The 19,273-nt window shown below is 40.7% G+C and overlaps 1 protein-coding gene across 1 annotated transcript; it reads right to left on the reverse strand.

Moving 5' to 3' along the window:
• Positions 1-16,465: 16,465 nt before the first annotated feature.
• On the reverse strand, positions 16,466-18,278 carry LOC106978635 (olfactory receptor 5V1). The gene has a single exon (XM_015076327.3). The coding sequence runs from the start codon at positions 18,169-18,171 to the stop codon at positions 17,101-17,103; it is 1,071 nt and encodes a 356-aa protein (XP_014931813.3). The 5' UTR covers positions 18,172-18,278; the 3' UTR covers positions 16,466-17,100.
• Positions 18,279-19,273: the final 995 nt, after the last annotated feature.

Raw genomic sequence — 19,273 nt, forward strand, 5'->3', positions numbered from 1 at the left:
TATATATATATATATGTATATATATATATATATATATAAAGCATCAGGAACGGTGCCTATCACACAACAAACATACTACAAATGAAAGATTTCTTATTATTACGTATCAAGGTCTTTCTGGTACAGATGTAATTGACACAGCATTGTGTCCATAAGGTGTAAACTTGTTGCTTTAATACCTTTATATATGGTAATACGATTACTTCTGTATTGCTCCTTAATACCACTATCAGGTCACATAACTAGCATTTCTTTTTTGTGCTGAGAACAGTTAAGATATAGTCTCCTTTGAGTTGTTGACATAATTTATCAGTAACACGCACTTCCTATTTTTTGAACGAGGAGAGTTAAGCAACATGCAGTCACAAACCTAGTGAAGAGTGAAGCCAACCTTTAAACAAATATGCATTTTGAGGCAAAAAATCATGCTCTCTTCTCTCAATGGCTTAAATCTATTTTGTCTGAGAAAAAAATTTATTCTATACCTTCTTTCACTGCAAATAAATGCTGAAAAGCAATTTCCATGTGCTTTAAAAAGGAGCATTCCAGAGCAGGTGTTCAGGCACAGGAGACAAACCATGACAGCACCAACCCATCACAGGTACTTAGTAGACAGAGAGATTTCAGGTATTTGGCTGATCTGTTATATGATGGAGACATGGCCTTTGGGTTACAGCTGTCAACCCAGAATGCAAAGCAACAACCACCACGTGACAACATGGGATCTTGAGGACATTGTACACGTGGGGCAGTGCTGCTCATGCTGGATTTTGTCCTCAGGGACAACGTCTGCAGACGGGTTTACTTGCTACTTGAGAGGGTGTTCCTGACATTGAGTGTGCAGAGAACAAGAATGCTTCTGAACATCTCACATGCCTGGAAAAGCCCCCAAGCAGGGAATTATCCAGTCTAGGTTCAGTGTGAAAGAACCTACAAAAGGTCATCAGGGATGTTGTTGAGAAGTCCTGTCATAGATGCACTGTGGCTCAAGGAAGCCACTACAAGACAAAGCTGGTCAAAATGCTGGCCCAGTTTTATCCTCCACATCAGGATATTACAGCTGCACATGGAAGTGAGTTGTGGGTGGACAAGACCACGTTGATCACTCATCATCAGGTATAAAGAACTGGAGAGCAGATATGGGAAGGAAAGCACACCCCACTCACTGCAGAGCATTGACCTGACAGGCTGTGCCTATCCCTGCTGCCTCCTGAAGTAGGCTTCGCCCTCACTACTTCAACAAAACCTTCCTGGTCAAGGCCAATAATCACTTCTCTGCATTTAGTGAAATTCATGGTTGAATCTGATTTCTCAACAATTAAAATCCTTGTTCTTGTTGGCCCTGAAGTAAAAGAGTTTGTGGAAGAGTGGCTGGAAGTAGGAGCATGAAGTGAACCGACCTGGTCTAAAGGGATACGTTTCCCCTGTGACACTAGGTGAGGTCACAGCCAAGAGAGAGCAGTGGAAACAGAGAACTGAGTCTTGTGATTCCTGAAGGGAACAGGGCAGTGGGGACCACTCAGAGTGAATTCCACCTCTTGTACAGGACACCAGAGTGCATGCCTGTGGACTTGTCTCCCGATTCTCTAGACTCTATAACACAAGACAGAGTGGGCTGTTGGTGGGGGGTGGGTTTTGGGGAGCATGGCGGGAGGGTAAGTATGCTGGGCGCAGAGGAAGGGCCAATGCTGTCTCCTCTCACTGTCCTTTCTGACCCCCACCATCATGGATCCAGCCCCACAGGGCAGCAGTGCAGTCTGGGGGAGGCTGAAGGCTCAGATAAAGTGGAGGTTAAGAATCTGAAGGCATCTTTGAAGCCAAGGAATGAGAAAGAAGTCACAGGAAAGGCTACTTATTATTGACTCCACTTTTACACTATTTATAGGGTTATTTTCTCACAAATGTGGAACTGTAGGGACAGGAGCAGATCTGTGGTTACAGAGGCTGGCTGGGGGAGAGGGTTTACTAGAAAGGTAGAGGGATGGGTTTGGGGTGATGGAACTGTTATATGACTTGACTATGGCTATGGATACACAAAACATATAGTCAGAGGGTAAAAATTATTGCGTATAAATTATACATTAATAAAAATTTTGGAAAAGGAGAAGTGGAAGAAAGGGAACAGGCAATTAATTGTATAAGCTTGGTGGAGATCAAGCATGGTGCCACAAAGAGAAGACATGGCTGTGTGTAGAAGTACGGGCAGCTGGACATGGTGATCTCATAAAGGCCTTTGGTCACCTCCTTTGGAAAGTCTTTCCAGAACCTTTCTTTTGTTTTTGTGACACTTTTCATACCAACTGTTAAACTTACTACATTGTATTCTGATTACCTGGTAGATATGTCAATTCTCCTCCTTATATGATGGATTATTGGAAGATGGGAATTAAGACCTGACTTCTACCTGGTTGTGGGTCCTACGGTCCACCAGGTACCATGATGCCTCATACTAAGTTGGTGCCCAACAGCAATTCCAAGGGGAATAATAAGTGAATGAGGTAAGGGAGGCTGAGGTTAGTGTGGAAGCTAGACAGTCTACCTGGATACTGACCATGACAGTGTGATGGCCAGTGTGGTCACTCAATTATCTGCACAGACACCTTGGCAATGGTCAAAGTTGGTGGTGCTAGGAGGTAATCACGGGTGCAGGTGCATAAGGCTCAGTGAGAGTAGGGACGTGCCTGAAAGGTATGTAGGTGATCAAAACAAGAGGCAGAACTTTTTGTGTGATGGGGAAGAATCAGGAAAAAAATAAGGAACTTAGAGAATGAACAGTGTGAGAGAAGGAGAAGCTTTGAACTGAGGACAATAAGAGAAACAGTACATGAGAGAAAACCTGCCTGTTAACACACAGATCATCATGAAAAGGTAGTGGTCAGTATTAGGGACTTTTTTCATAATATTGCTAGAGTTCTCTGGAAGCGTATCAATGATGAAATGATTCAAAGGGAAACAACTCAAGTGGAATAAGAATGACCCTGTGGGAAGGTAAAGAAAAAATGTCATGTTGCCTGTTTTTATTTTGCTCCATGTAGAACTTCCACAAATGAAACACCTGCTTTCCTTCCAAATTATACATTTTGAAAAAAAAAATAATTATACATTTTGCTCTTAGAGACAGATGCTTTTTCAAAGATGCAGTTATATTTTGGGTTGAATATAGGAAAATAATAACTCCTTACTCATAAAGGGGAATTGATTAAGGATTTGAAAATTTTCAGCTGTTTTGGTAAGAGGAAGATATAATTTCACCTTGATTTGCATAGCAGTCATTGAGAAAGCACTGCATAAATTATTTATATGCCAAATCATGGTTTCCATGCACTACTGTAATAGTATTTCTTTAAAACCACTTGTGTGTGGGGAGAGTTAAGATGGTGGAGAAGTAGGAGAATCCTGGGCGTTCCTTGTCCCACAAACGCAGTTATATTGAGGTCCAATCACTTGGAACACCCAGGAAATCAATCTGTAGAGGAACAGAAAGATCTTCAAGGTTGGAAGGAGACAGTGTGGCAGGTATGAGGTGCCTGGATGTGAATTGGGGGAGAGAAAAACCAGTGGTGCTGTGGAGGGGAGGGAACTTTTCCATGGAGAGACAAAAGGGAGAGAGGGCTTGTGAAAGTGCAGTGTTGGGTTCACAGAGGAGTAAAACCTCTCTGGACCAAGGACTAGGGAGCAAGAAGTACTGAATATCAGATGTTTTTTTGAAAACAGCGTTTGGAGCTGAAACTGTGAGATTTTGGAAGTGTGTGACTTTCTTCATTGCTGAGCTACAGTTTGCACTCCTGGGCAGGAGAAAAGAGCTGGCCCTGGAGTGCATAGTGTGGTGTAGGATATCTGGGATGCACTAGAGAAAACAGTCCCCATCCTGGAGTACTTTTGGAAGAGGATACATTGCCTCTCCAAGGACAAAAGAGCCTGCAGGTGCCATCAAGGGCCTTTCATCAGCAGGGGACAGAGGCACGTACAGAGGACAGATAACCTGGTTGTGTTTTTCTCAGTGCTATGCCAGAGATTCCAAACACTGCTGCAGGCGCAGGACTGTTTTTCTGGGACTAAAGACATCAAACACAGTGAACATCCTACTAAAGAATGAATAAGTTAACCAGGAAATTAAAAGAGAAATCAAAAATATGTGAAAGCAAATGAAAATGAAAACACGACAGTCCAAACCCTTTGGGATGCAGCAAAAGCAGTCCTAAGAGGAAAGTATATTCCAATTCAGACCTAACTCAAGAAGCAAGAAAAGTCCCATGTACACAACCTAATCTTACACCTAAAGGAGCTAGAAAAGGAGCAGCAAGTAAAGGTCAAGCCAGAAGAAGGGAAATAATACCAATTAGAGCAGAAATAAATGATACAGAATCCAAAAAAAAACCAAAAAACAAAAAAGTAGAACAGATCAATGAAAGAGCTAGTTCTTTGAAAGAATAAACAAAACTAATAAACTCCTAGCCAGACTAATCAAAAAGAAGAGAGGACCCAAATAGATAAAATTATGAATGAAAGAGGAGAGATCACAACCAACACAACAGAAATACAAACAATTATTAAAGAATACTATGAAAAAATACATGCCAACAAACTGAGCAATCTGGAAGAAATAGACAAATTCCTAGAAACATACAAACTATCAAAACTGAAACAAGAAGAAATAGAAAATTTGAATAGACCCATAACCAGCAAAGAAATGGAATCAGTTGTCAAAAATCTCCCAACAAACAAGAGTCCTGGGCCAGATGGCTTCCCAGGGGAATTCTACCAGACATTTAAAGAAGAGTTAATACCTATTCTCCTCAAAAACTTCCAAAAAGCATAAATGGAAGGAAAGCTTCCAAATTCATTCCATGAAGCTAGCAATACCTTGATTCCCAAACCAAACAAAGACCACACTAAACAGGAGAACTGCAGACCAATATCCCTTATGAAACTGGATGCAAAAATTCTCAACAAGATATGAGAAAATTGAATTTAACAGTACATTAGAAGAATTATTCACCATGATCAAGTGGGATTTATTCCTGGGCTACAGGGGTGATTCAATATCCACAAACCAATCAACATGATATATCACATTAATAAAAGAAAGGATAAGAACCTTATAAACCTGTCAATAGATGTAGAAAAATATATGACAAAATACAGCATCCATTGTTGATAAAAACCCTCAACAAAGTAGGGATAGATGGAACATACCTTAACATCATAAAGGCCATAGAGAAAAGGCACACAGCTAATATCCTTGTTGGGGAAAAACTGAGAGCCTTTCCGCTACGGTCAGGAACAGGACAACAGGAACAGGAACAGCAAGGAAGAAGTCAAACTTTCACTATTTGTAGATGACATACTTTATGTAGAGAACCTGAAAGACTCCACCAAAAATTTATTAGAACTAATACACGAATTCAGCAAAGTTGTAGAATATAAAATCAACATGCCAAAATCAGTTGTATTTCTATACACCAATAATGAAGCAGCAGAAAAAGAAATCAAAGAATCTATCCCATTTACCACTGACCCAAAAGTAAGATACCTAGGGATAAGCCTAACTGAAGAACTAAAAGACCTGTCCTCTGAAAACTATAGAACACTTATAAAGAAATTGAAGAGGACACAAAGAAATGGAAAACCATCTCACGTGTATGGATTGGAAGAACATACATTGTTAAAATGTCAATACGTCTATTTTTTTTAATGTTTTATTTATTTTTAAGACAGAGAGAGCAGAGCATGACTGGGGATGGGGCAGAGAGAGAGGGAGACACAGAATCTGAAGCAGGCTCCAGGCTCCGAGCTGTCAGCACAGAGCCCGAAGTGGGGCTCAAACTCACGAACTGTGAGATCATGACCTGAGCTGAAGTCGGTCGCTCAACTGACTGAGCCACCCAGGTGCCCCAAAATGTCAATACTTCTAAAAGCAATCTACACATTTAATGCAATACCTATCAAAATACCACCAGCATTCTTCACAAGCTAGAACAAACAATCCTAAAATTTTATGGAACCATGAAAGACCCCAAATAGCCAAAGCAATCCTGAAAAAGAAAAAACTGGAGGAATCACGATTCTAGATTTCAAGCTCTACTGCAAAATTGTAATAAACAAGATAGCACAAAAAACAGACATATAGATCAATGGAATAGAACAGAGACTCCAGAATTGGACCCACAACTATATGGTCAACTCATCTTCAACAAAACAGGAAAGAATATACAATGCAAAAGACAGTCTCTTCAACAAATGGTGTTGAGAAAACTGGATGGTGACATGCAGAAGAATGAAACTGGACCACTCTCTTACACCATACGCAAAAATAAATTCAAAATGGATGAATGACCTAAATGTGAGACAAGAAACTATCAAAATCCTAGAGGAGAACACATGCAGCAACATCTTGGAAGTCAGCCAGAGCAACTTGTTACAAGACACATCACCAGAGGCATGGAAACAAAAGCAAACATGAACTACTGGGACCTCATCAACATAAAAACTTCTGCACAGTGAAGGAAACAATCAACAAAACTAAAAGGAAGCCTAAGGAATGGGAGAAGATATTTGCAAATGACATATAGATAAAGGGTTAGTATCCAAAATCTATAAAGAACTATCAAACTCAAGACCCAAAAAAACAAATAACCCAGTTAAGAAAAGGGCAGAAGACATGAATAGACACCTTTCTAAAGAAGACATCCAGATGGCTAACAGACACATGAAAAAATGCTCAACATCACTCATCATCAGGGAAATACAAATCAAAACCATGATGAGATACCACCTCACATCTGTCAGAATGGCTAAAATTATAATACAACTCAGGCAGCCACAGATGTTGGTGAGGATGCAAACAAAGAGGAACCCTCTTGTACTGTTGGGAATGAAAATGGGTGCAGCCACTCTGGAAAACAGTATGGAGTTTCCTCAACAAATAAAAAATAGAACTACACTATGATCCAGTAATTGAACTATTAGGTATTTACACAAAAAATCAAACATACTGATTCAAAGGGACACACACCCCCCAATGTTTATAGCAGTACTATTGACAAAGGCCAAATTATGGAAAGAGCCTAAATGTCCATCAATTAACAAATGGATAAGGAAGATGTGGAATATTACTCAGCAATCAAAAAGAATGAAATCCTGCCATTTGCAATGATGTGGATGGAACTAGAGTGTATTATGCTAAGCAAAATAAGTCAGAGAAAGATACCATGTGAGTTTACTCATCTGTGGAATTTAATAAACAAATGAATATATGGAAAGGGTCGGGGGGAGAGGTGAGAGGGGAAAAAAACCACAAGAGACTCATAATCATAGAGAACAAACTGAGGGTTGGTGGAGGGATGTGGGTGGCAGGTGAGCTATATGGGGCATGGGCATTGAGGAGGGCACTTGTTATGATGGGCACTGGGTGTTGTATGTAAGTGATGAATCACTGAATTCTACTCCTGAAACTAATATCGCACTGTATGTTAGCTACCTAAAATTCATATTAAAAAAGTAAAACATAAAGAAAGAAATAAACTCTTTTCTAAACCATTTCATAAAATAAAAAAGGAGATCATTTTGTATCAGATGCTTCCTTCAGATAATAAATAGAAAATATAATGTTTCCCCCAAGATATGTTTAACGGGATCATAAAATTAACTTTCACACATCAAATTCTGTTAGGGTGATTCCTGGCAGGATCAAACTAAGGCACAGATCACTGGAACTTGTGCTGCATATTGATATAATTATTCCGAAAGAAGGATTAAGGTGAGGTTTTCTAAAAAAGACAATCTTTGAGCAGACAAGAGAGAAACATTATGGTTGTGTGAACTGGTGTTTTGAAGATCTTCACTCAAATTTCACTTGATTGTATTTTCAAACGAAAAATTGCAGTACTGTTCTGCATAACATTGTTTGGAAATACACAGGGGTCATGGATTTGGGCTCAGGTCCCTGCACTCATGACCCATGCTTCTACCTGACGTGTATTCTCATCTGATATGAATTTGCAGTTGGATCTGAGTGAGGCTGGAAGGGGACAATCATGGGAATAGTTCTGAGATGTGAGACTAAAGAAAAAATTGTGTTTCTTTAAGTAAAAAATTAGTTTCCAAATCAGCCTTAAAGCAGGATTTAACCATTGGTGATATTTTTGTGTATATATATATAAACACTCAAATATGTTAATAAAAGTCAGTAAGTTGGTGGTTTAATTAGAACTTTGAATATAGTGGGTCATTGTCACAATAATTGAGTTCATCAGAATAATTAATGGAATGAAATAAGTGAATAAGTGAATGAAGGGTTGCATGGATACACAGAGATGATATGAACAAGGACCAGATCTCCTTCATTCTGGGTATTGAAGATCTTAGAGAAAAACAAACACTCAAGCTTTCTTGCAGTGTCTTCCTTTCCAATCATAAGAACGCTTTCCACGTCACAGCGGAGGGTGTGTTGTGTGCAGTTACTGATCTCTCCTTTCCCTGAGGAGGCCTTAGACTTGGAAGAAAGTTCATGCCAATGTTGTTGGCTAAGTGGCCTGCCCCAGAGGCCTCTTCCAGGAGTCAAATTGGGAAGATGTTAAAACCGTGAGGAAAACTGAATTAGAAGTGCCAATGGCCAAGCAAAGGCAGCTGCTGGGAAACAACCTTGGACGCAGTTGAAATGCATGCCTTGATGAGGCATCTTGCTCTTCGGGGATAAACAATTACATACTTACTGACTTTGTGAAAACATTCACAACATTTTAATAATATAATTATCTGTACGCTTTCCAATGAGCCCCCAAGTGACCTTGGTAAAACGAGATCTTGCTTGACAACAGCAATTTCCAAGGAGACCATTTTAATTGCTTGGAAACTCAAACGGATGGCTTTAGCAGTTGCTGTTTGCTCTGTGTTGAAATGGGTGGGCTCCTTTCTGGTACAGGTCCTGATGAGCGCACAGATTGAGTACAGATTAGCAGTTTGCATGATCTGGAGTGTCAGAAAGAAGATAAACACTGTCCGGGTCTCCAGAGCTGCTCTAGTTACCTACTGTCTGTATCAGAAGAAAGAATTCAGACTCCCAAATTTCAAATCCTTCTTTGTTTTGTGATTAAGTGAACTGGAATAATCTAATGAAATGCTCCAAACAGAGTGATTCAATCCCTCATTTTTCTTTTTACCTATTTCATGAAAACGATAAACCATGCAGCTAAGTCTCAACGTAGCATGTGCATCAGTTAAGAGTACAGCTTTTAAAACTAGATTCTTTGAGTTTCAATTGTTAGATAAGTGACCTCAGAAAGCTTGTTAGTAATTCTGTGGCTCAACTGCTTATCCGTAAAATGGCAGTAATAGTATCTCTCTATGTGGTTGGTGTGAAAATCAAGTAGGTTAATATATGCTTATCCTATTAAATAGTTACACATAATCTTTCTACCACCCAAAAAACAATGTTATTTTCTACAGTTACTTAGTTCAAATATTATTTTTGCAATTATGTTTTTAAAAATTACACTATTTATTGTACAGAAAAAAAATGAAATTAAGAGGGACACCTGGGTGACTCAGTCAGTTAAGTGTCTGACTATTAATTTCAGTTCAGGTCATGATCTCATGGTTTGTGGGTTCAAGCTCTGCAGTGGGCTCCGTGCTGACAGCGTGAAGCCTGCTTGGTATTCTCTCTCTCTCTCTCTCTCTCTCTCTCTCTCTCTCTCTCTCTTTCTCTCTCAAAATAGATAAATTTAAAAAAAAAAACTTTAAAAAATAAAATTAAGAAAACCATAATGATCTTGACTAAGATTGTACTGGTAGCAGTAATGCCCAACCTCAGACTCCAATCTTTTGACAAGAAGTCTGAGGACACTTCCAGCACCTCACAGCTATTTCCATGCCCAGCCATAATTGCTGCTACAGCCAATTCTTCCGATGCTGCCAGGGTTGAAACAGAATGGAAAGCTGCATCTGGAAAAAAATAAGCATTGACTATTTTGTTTCACTTAATGTTAATCAAATTTCAAAATACAGGATCAGGTTCACGGTCTGGCAGCACAAGCCCACTCACCCCATCTCTTCCACTAAATGCTGAGAAAAAAAAAATACCTGAAATTTGAGAAGCTATTAAGATAGCTAAAGATTAACAGGTGGGTTAGGGAAGAATACTAGAATTCAAAGAACTACCAAATTGGCAGTGTTAACCATATTTTCCTCCAGAATTCCCAATCTGAGTTCAACACACTCAGAAACAGAAGTAACACAGCACCACAGCCCAGTCAGAGAAAGCTCTAGAAGCCCTCTGTCTCTGGCTCAAGGAGGTGAAGAGCAATTCCTAATGCTGACAAGGAGGAATACCAAAAGCTCTCCTAGTCCAGGCTCTTGAGAGAACATAACCAATAGGAAGAACAGAGAGAGAGAAATTCATTTAAATCTCTGGCAGGCTGGACTCCCAGGGAGAGCTGAGGCTGCAGACCAAGCCTCCCACGACAGCTGAAGTTACAAATGAGCCCGTCCTGATGTGATGCCCAGCCCATTCTGTGGCAGCAGTGGGAACAGAATCCACAAGTGTAAAATTTCTGATAGAGGGGAAACTACCTCCCCACCCCTCGCACCGGCGGTCCGGTGAGAGAGGAGCCAGCACCCCCGCTCCCTCGCACTGCACTGGCTGTCCCGCGAGAGCGGAGCCAGCCCCCCCATGCACCTGCGGTCCTGCAAGAGCGGAGCCAGCCCCCTCGCACTGGCGGTCCCCGTGAGAGCTCTGCTGATGTTCTCTCTTCCTGCTGCTCCTCAAGCCAAGTGTAGTGGAGGAAGTTCACGGCAGAGCAGCGTAATTAGAGGTCTAGATCTCCATCCAGAGGACCAAAACGGGACCCCACAGAATCAGATATTACAGGGAGATAAAAGAGAGAGAACAAGTTTTGCATGTGTGAATCTGATACTAAATAGCAGAGCAAAAACTTGGAGAAGTAAACTTGATGGGACACTCAGTGGGACTGATCTGAAGAACACTTACAGTTTTGAAGATTGAACCAACATTACAACCATAGCCCAGAGAGGTGGGCTGGAACCCAAGGCTTGAACTGACCCGGATTAATTGCCTGCTAAGGCATCTGTACTCTCCTAGGATTGAAACAAGACCCAGAGTCTTGTAATATTCAAACCAATTAGAATATAATCCAAAATATTCAGCATACAAAGAACAAAAGAATCTCAACTTCCAGGGAAAGACAATCAATAGATGCCAATACTGAGAAGACAGAGATGTTGGACTATCTGACAAAGAATTTAAAGCAGATGTAAAGATGCTTAAGCAAGCGATTGAAAACACTCATAAAAAAATATGGAGTAATAGAGTGTCTTAGCAAAAAATAGAAAAGACAAATGGGAATTTTAGAACTGAACTACAATCACGAAAATAAATACTGTTGGATGGACTCAGTGGCAGAATGGAGATGAAAAAACAGAGGGAATAAACTTAAATTTGGGTCAGCAAAAATGATCCAACATGAGGAAAAGACAGAAAATACTAGGAAAAAATTAACAGAGCATTGGAAATCTGTGAGACAATAACAAAAGGTGGCATTTCTGTCACCAGAGTCCTGGTAGGAAGGAAAAAAAAATGTGTGATATTGAAAAATATATATTGGAATAAATAATAATGAAAAACTTCCTAAGTTTGGTAAAAGATATGATTCTACAGATTCAAGAAGCTGAGACAACTCTAAACAAGATTAATGCTCCCAAAACAATCTACAACCAGAAATAATAATGAAAATTAAAGAGGAGATACTATAAACAGCCAGACAAAAACAAAAGATCAACTATAGACTAGTGATTTGAACACCTGCAGATTACTCAATAGAAACTATGAAGGCCAGGGGTGCCTGGGTGGCTCTGTCGGTTAAGTGTCTGACTTCAGGTCAGGTCATAATCTCATAGTTCATGAGTTCAAGCCTGGTGTCAGGCTCTGTGCTGACCAGAGCCTGGAGACTTCTTCAGATTTTGTGTCTCCCTCTCTCTCTGCCTTTCCTCCACTTGCTTTCCCTCTTTCTCAAAAAAATAAAATTAAAAAAAAAGTTAGAAACAATGAAGACCAGAAGAAAGTGGAATGATTGTACAGTGCTTTCCTTACATCATTCCTTAAGGAATGATGTCAGATAAAAATATTCTCAGATTAGTGAAAACCCAAAGGGGTGATATTCACAAGAACGTCACTGAAAGAATTACTAAAGAAAGTTATTCAGACAGAAGGGAAATAATACCAGAGGAAATTTGTAAAATCAGGAGTGAAGGAAGGGAACAGCAATAGTAAACATAGTAGGTTTACTATTACAAAGAAACATATCTTTCTTCTACAAAGTTTAAAGAATTCTCTTGATCAAAGAGAAAGTCTCAAGGGAAATCAATGAATACTTGAATCAGATCAACATCAAAATGTAATTGTAAGATGTGTGAAATGTAGCTCAGGTTGTGCTTAAATGCTTCTATTAGAAAATAAGGAAGTTCTCAAATTAATAATTTAAACTTCAACCTTAAGAAAATGGAAAAAGAATAGAAAAGGAACCCAAATCATGTAGATGAATGAAAATAAGAAAGAATAGTAATCAATGAAATTGAAAAGAGAAAAGCAAGATAGAAAAATCAATGTAACCAAATGTTAGTTCTTTAAAAAATAATTAAAATAATAGGCCTCTAGCAATATTGACAAAGAAAACTAAAGGGAAGATAGAAATTAGAAATATAAATAATAAAATATCAGAAGCAAAAGATGTCAGCTCTTACCATTTCTATTCAACATTTTATTGACGGTCTTAGTGCAAAAAAGAAAAAAAAAGGTTGAAAAGGAAGAAGTAAAACTTTCTTTATATTTGAAACATAATGTTGCCATAAAAATGCCTTTGGAATCTACCAAAACAAAACAAAACCTACTTGAAATATGCTGTGAGGTAACTCAATCAGAAGAAGACAAATACCATACAATTTCACTCATATGTGGAATTTAAGAAACAAAACAGAAGATATGGAGAGGGGGAAGAGAAATGAGAAGGGAAATAAACCACAAGAGGCTCTTAACAGAGAACAAACTGAAGGTTGATGGAAGAAGGTGTGTGGGGGAGGGGCTAGATGGGGAATGGACATTAAGGAGGGCACCTGTTCAGATGAGAACTAGCTGTTGCATGTAAGTGATGGATCACTGGACTCTATTCCTGAAGCCATACTGCACTGTATGTTACTGACAAGAAATAAAAAGACAAGACAAGAAGGAAAGGAAGGAACGAAGAAGGAAGGAAAGAAGGAAGGAAGGAAGGAAGGAAGGAAGGAAGGAAGGAAGGAAGGAAGGGGAAAAGGAAGAAAGGTAGACACTAGTAAGAAAAATTAACAAGAGGACACCCAAAGAAGTTGCTTAGGTCATACAGACAAACTGTATTTGGAACTGATGTCTTTGAGAGATAAGACTTCCATTGATAGTCTGAAAATTTTGGTGTTGGTGAATCTTCACAAGAAGGACAAGTGAAAAGAGCTACACGCACCCTCATGTTAGATGCATTAACTGATGGATGCCAGGAACTGTGGCATTTCTTAATTGTATGCAGAAAGGCACGCATTTTCTATTTCTAAGAGTTGGAGAGGTGTTTTTTTTTTTAATCTAACCAGAAAATACGATGTTCTCATCTTAAAACTCAAGGTTTGGTGAGATAATACACAAATTCATTGATTCCCTTCTTCCAGACCCCACACCTTATGCTGTAGGTAAAGGAGTAGACTATGGGCTCACTTCCAGGAAGTTGTGAACTTGGTTAGGCAAAGAGCCTAAACCCCTGACCAACTAAATAACATATGTTGCATACCTGTCTTATTTTTTTTAACTTTTTTTTACTCATTTTTTGAGAAACAGACACAGAGTGCAAGTGGGAGAGGGGGGGAAAGAGGAGAGAGAGAATCCCAAGCAGGCTCCTCACTGACAGCACAGAGCCTGAGGTGGGGCTCGAACCCACAAACCACCAGATCATGACCTGAGCCAGAGTCAGACACTTAACTGACTGAGCCACCCAGGCACCCCTGTATTGTTATCTTTTAAATGTATGTGCTTGAGACTAATACAAAATTAGTTCATTAAAATATGTTACTGGGGAAAAAAAGAAAAATTAACAAGCTTTCAGTAGATAATATTATTACACAAAACCATTTGTGTTCCTGTATTTCTATACACCAGCAACAAACAGCTGCAAAATCAAATTTAAAGAAGAGAACCAGAAGCAAGAGCATAAACACAAACCATAAAATATTTTGGAATGAATTTCACCAAAACGACATGGAAGCATCTCCACACTGAAGACTAGAAATCAGTGCTGAAGAATTTAAAAAGCACAAGTAAATGGAGAGATAAAACATGCTAATGTGCATCACATAACCTAAACTGGGATGACGTGGATCCCAAGGGGATAGACATTGGCTCTTGGGATACAAAAAAATTCTTAGATGTCACAATGACTCATGTCCCTCCAAAGGCCACAGTCCATGAACAACTACACAGTATATCTGAGATATGAAAATGTCATGGGGATGGGATGATTAGGGGGGAATAGGATAAAGCCTCCTTGGGATAATTTCAAAAGATCAGGAAACACTGCTCTATATAAAGTCTCTCCAAATTGATCTATACTTTCAATGCTTTATAAAACTCCAGCAGGCTTTTGAGTAGAAATTGATAAATTGGTTTTAAAATTGATTTGTAAATACAAAGATACTTGGAATGACCCAAACATTCTTGAAAAAGAACAAATTGGAGTATTTAAACACCGACCTCAAGACTAACTACAGAGCTACAGTAAGCCTGACCTGACTATGTGGGGTCAGTAGATGAATAGATCATGGGGCCAAAAATAGAAGAACTTGTGTGGGAGAGAAAGAGTGAAAATCAGCTTGAAATGATGAAGGAGAAAGCAGCCTTGCCATTATTCATGCCGAAGGGCAGACACGGCTATGCCACCTGCAAAGTCAGCAGGGCATACAGGAGCATTTCAGGGGACGGCTGCTTTCTTCTCAGGAGCACCCAGATTTACTATGCCATCTCTGGCTGGGGCACCTAACAGCTAAACAGGCCTGGCCACAGGAGAGCACCGAGCCTCTTGTAAATTCCTGCTTCTCCCAAACCCTTCTCCACAGCCACCCCATTTAGAAATCACCCCCGCTTCCCGTAGACCCTGCTCAGATTTCTTCAGATGGGAACCACACCTTACCAATGACACTTGCTTCCTTTCTGTGGTCAAGTGTGATGCATACTGGTTGCTCTGGAGGGCCCTCCCTCACTGCAAATCAGTAAATCTGATTTTTGTCAGACTACAGGTTACACCTGGTGGTTTTTGGCTGGCTAAGCTTAAATAGAACAACATAAAGCATCCACATAGAACAAGATATATGTGCCTGATTAACTTTTACCAAGGTGTCAAGATAACGCAAGGTGGAAATGGTAGTCTTTTCTGCAAGGTGTGTGGCAATAACGCAACAAAACACAGGTATGTTTTCAGAACAAAAATAATAACCCTCAACATTACATCAACAATTAATTTGAGTTGGATCATAGACCTAAATATAAAAGCTACAGGAAAGTACTTTGTGGTTCTGTGGTGGGTGAAGAGTACAAAAACCCAAAGAACTAACATTCAAGGAAAGAAAAATATGATGACCAATTGGAATTCATCAAAAGTAAACATCTTTGCTTTTTAAAAGACACTATAAAGGAAAATGGAAAGCAAGCCGTAGACGAGGAATTGGATGAAATAACTGGGAATATGAATCCTGAGCCCTGAGTGGGGAAGGGTTATTCAGAGTTTCTAAAGGAGATAGGTTGTAAGAAGGCAGTTGCTAGAACACCGAACACACAGGCTGCAGACAGTCGTCAGATGAAGACAGGGGGTCCGCACAGAGGCACGGTAGGAGAGGGCCGCAGAAGGGACAGGTGCGCAGGGACAGGTGGCCAGCACGGGCACTCCGCCAACACCAGACAGGACACAGATGGGGAATCAGGACACCGGCTAGAGGCGTGAGCCACTCATGGGAGCAGCAGAAAGGTGAGGGATGGTGGCCCCTCCACCCTGAGCCTCTTCTCCCCACCTGCCAGCCCCCTACTCCCTACGTTGCAAACGGCTTCTTCTCCCCACCCCCAAGCCTCTGTCCTTATCTGTCATTTTCTCTCCCTTTCCTGTATTTCTTTCCTGCACCATTTTGCCTGTCCACGTGTCTTGCCTTCATGTCTGTCCCCTACATGGTGATAACACAGAAAAAGCAGAAAGTTAGTACCTTCACTTTTAACACATGTAATTCCTACTCTCTTGTCTAACTATAGCTACTATGCAGCAAAGAGTTTCTATTCCCCCCAAAATCTGCAGTTACCTTTCTGTATACTTTTCTCTGATTCTGTGTTCTAAACTTTAGATAAAGATTTCCTGAATTCAAAGTACCTTACAACATAGCGAACTGCCGTGGGGCTTATTTCTAGAAAAATTCCTTTAGCATATCCCACTTCTGGGACAGAGTAAGGAATATAAACTGGAATTGAGAAACTATGACTACCTTCTTTCCAGCATGAATATGAATGGTCACGGACCCATGCAGCTGGTGGCTCACACAGCACTGTCAAAACCGCTGTAATGTGAACTCAGTGCCCTGGTTACAACGCTTTCTTAAGAAGAACTTAATACAGAAAGAAGAGCCAAAAGCATGACTTAAGTAATAGGAAGAGAAATATAACGAACACATAAGGAGCATTAGGAGAAAGCGTTTCACATTCCTCAACATGTAAGAGGTCGTGCAAAAAGGAAGGAAGTACCAGGACGTGATGTCCACCAAGCACATATTGCGTGAAAGAGTGGCATCGTCTTTAGGATGAAGGATTTGGGGATGGACAGTCTCGCGAAGAAGAAAAGATCTAAAAAGAGCAACATCCATGTCTCTCCCACAGGACTAGCTGAAGCTCAAGAATACGGTCACTAAGGCTTCAGTGTGCCAGCTGGTCACTCTCTGTGCCCAGGCTGCAGTGAACTTGTAGGTTGAGTTTCAGTACAGACAGCTGCTGGGAAAAGCTAATTATCTGATACAAGAATATTGGTTACAGGTGAGTGAAAGTTACATCTCAAAAGAAGGGATTGGTGGCTTCCACCTTCTCCCCAACACCTTCACGGCCCCTTTGATGTCCTTATTCCTCAGTGTGTAAATTACAGGGTTTAGCATGGGGGTAATGACACTGTATAACACAGAGATTAGTCTGTCTTTCTCCAGCGAGTATGTTGAGATGGGCCGCACGTATGTGAAGATGGCGCTGCCGTAGTACAGAAGGACAATGACCAGGTGCGAGGCACAGGTGGCAAATGCCTTTTGCCTCCCCTCTGAGGAGCGGATCCTCAAGATGGTAGAGATAATATAGAGGTAGGAGAGGACAATACCCAAGAAAGGCGCCCACCCAATGAAGACCCCAATGGACAGCAATGCCAACTCATTGACAGAAGTGTCCCCACAAGACAACAGCAGCAAAGGGGGGATGTCACAGAAGAAATACTGAATCTGGTTGTTGCCACAGAAGGGCAGGTGGAAGGTCAGTGCTGTGTGCACCACTGAGTTGAGGAAACCCCCAGTCCAACACGAGGCGGCTAAGCGGCCATACTGGGCCCTGTTCATAATCACTGAGTACCGTAGAGGTTTGCAGATTGCAACGTAACGGTCATATGCCATGGCTGCCAGGAGGAGACACTCTGATCCCACGAAGAAAATAAATGCAAAAAGCTGTGCCATGCAACCCAAATAGGAAATGCTCTTCTTCGCTGACAGGAGATGCACCATCATCTGGGGGACGTTGGTGGTGGTGTAGCAGATGTCAAGAAAGGCCAAATTCCTCAGAAAATGATACATGGGGGTGTGTAGATGTGGATCAGCCACAGTCACCAGGATAATGAAGATATTTCCTCCCAAAGTACAGATATAGGTCAGAAAGAAGATGGTGAAAAGTAAAAATTGTAAATCAGTTAGATCAGAGAATCCCAAAATGATGAATTCAGACAGAACTGTTTGATTCTTTCCTTCCATGCCGCTGCCTGGTTTCCTTTTGGGGATTGGGCAAAAAGAAACACTGACTGCAGTAATCATGTACTGCAGCAGCAATGGTCTGCAAAAGAAGAGAAGAGTGTTACAGAGGACAGTCATCCCAATGACTTCAGATTCCAGCCCAGAACGGCAGCGTCCTCCAGAGCTCAAACCTACCACCACACACAGGCATAAGTGTATCCAGTGTTTCCCTTGTAAACAAAACCTCAAACATACACAACACAGACAGCATTTAATTAGAAAAAAAAAACACCATAAGGGGCACCATACATCCTAAGAGCCCTGTGTTAACAGTAACGGGTCAGGTCCACCTGCATCGTCTAAGTGAGCTGTGAACACAGTGTGTGCAAGTCTCCAGACAAAACCCTTCATTTCTCCACTAAAACCCTTTACTGGTGATTTGGGTTGTGTCCTCCTAAGCAATTTTTGGTGCATAAATATTTTTTTAAAACATTTATTTATTTTGAGAGACGGAGACAGAGCATGAGTGGGTGAGGGGCAGAGAGAGGGACATAGAATCCAAAGCAGGCTCCAGGCTCTGAGCTTTCAGCACGGAGCCTGATGCGGGGCTCAAACCCCGCATCTGAGATCATGACCTGAGCCAAAGTCAGACGCCTACCCAGCTGAGCCAGCCAGGCGGCCCACGGTGCATAAATATTTAAAACAAGGCTCAGAAAGTACATGTGCTAACCTGCTTTTTCCTCAAACGCCATATTGTCATGACTTCCCAGGAGTATAAATATTCTCCTGAATCATGATATTTGAGTTATATACAGGTCTTCATATGAATACAGCAAATTTTCATATACCCACCCTTATCAATGGATATTTATATTGTTTTCTTTATTTAATTTGTTATGATAAGTTTAGTAATAAGCACACTGAATTAGAATCCCTGAATTTTGGGTTAGGTTACCTATATTTTAAAAAACTTTCCAAGAGATTCATTCCAATAAATTAGAGACTGAGTGATTTGAAAATTTGAAGAGTCATTTGGCTAATGCAGGATTCAGCGTCCATACGGACAGTCACCACAGGAGCCACATGGAGGGGGTCTTGTGTCCATGTGGACAGTCACAGCAGGACCCACATGGAGGGGGCACTCGTGTCCACACAGACAGTCACGTTCCAGTTTCTAGATGAAAACACTGAGTCTCAGCGAAATAAATGTCTGGCAGAGTTATATAGCCATTGGGTGGAG

Source organism: Acinonyx jubatus, chromosome B2 (genome assembly GCF_027475565.1).
Source record: "Acinonyx jubatus isolate Ajub_Pintada_27869175 chromosome B2, VMU_Ajub_asm_v1.0, whole genome shotgun sequence".
NCBI lineage: Eukaryota > Metazoa > Chordata > Mammalia > Carnivora > Felidae > Acinonyx > Acinonyx jubatus.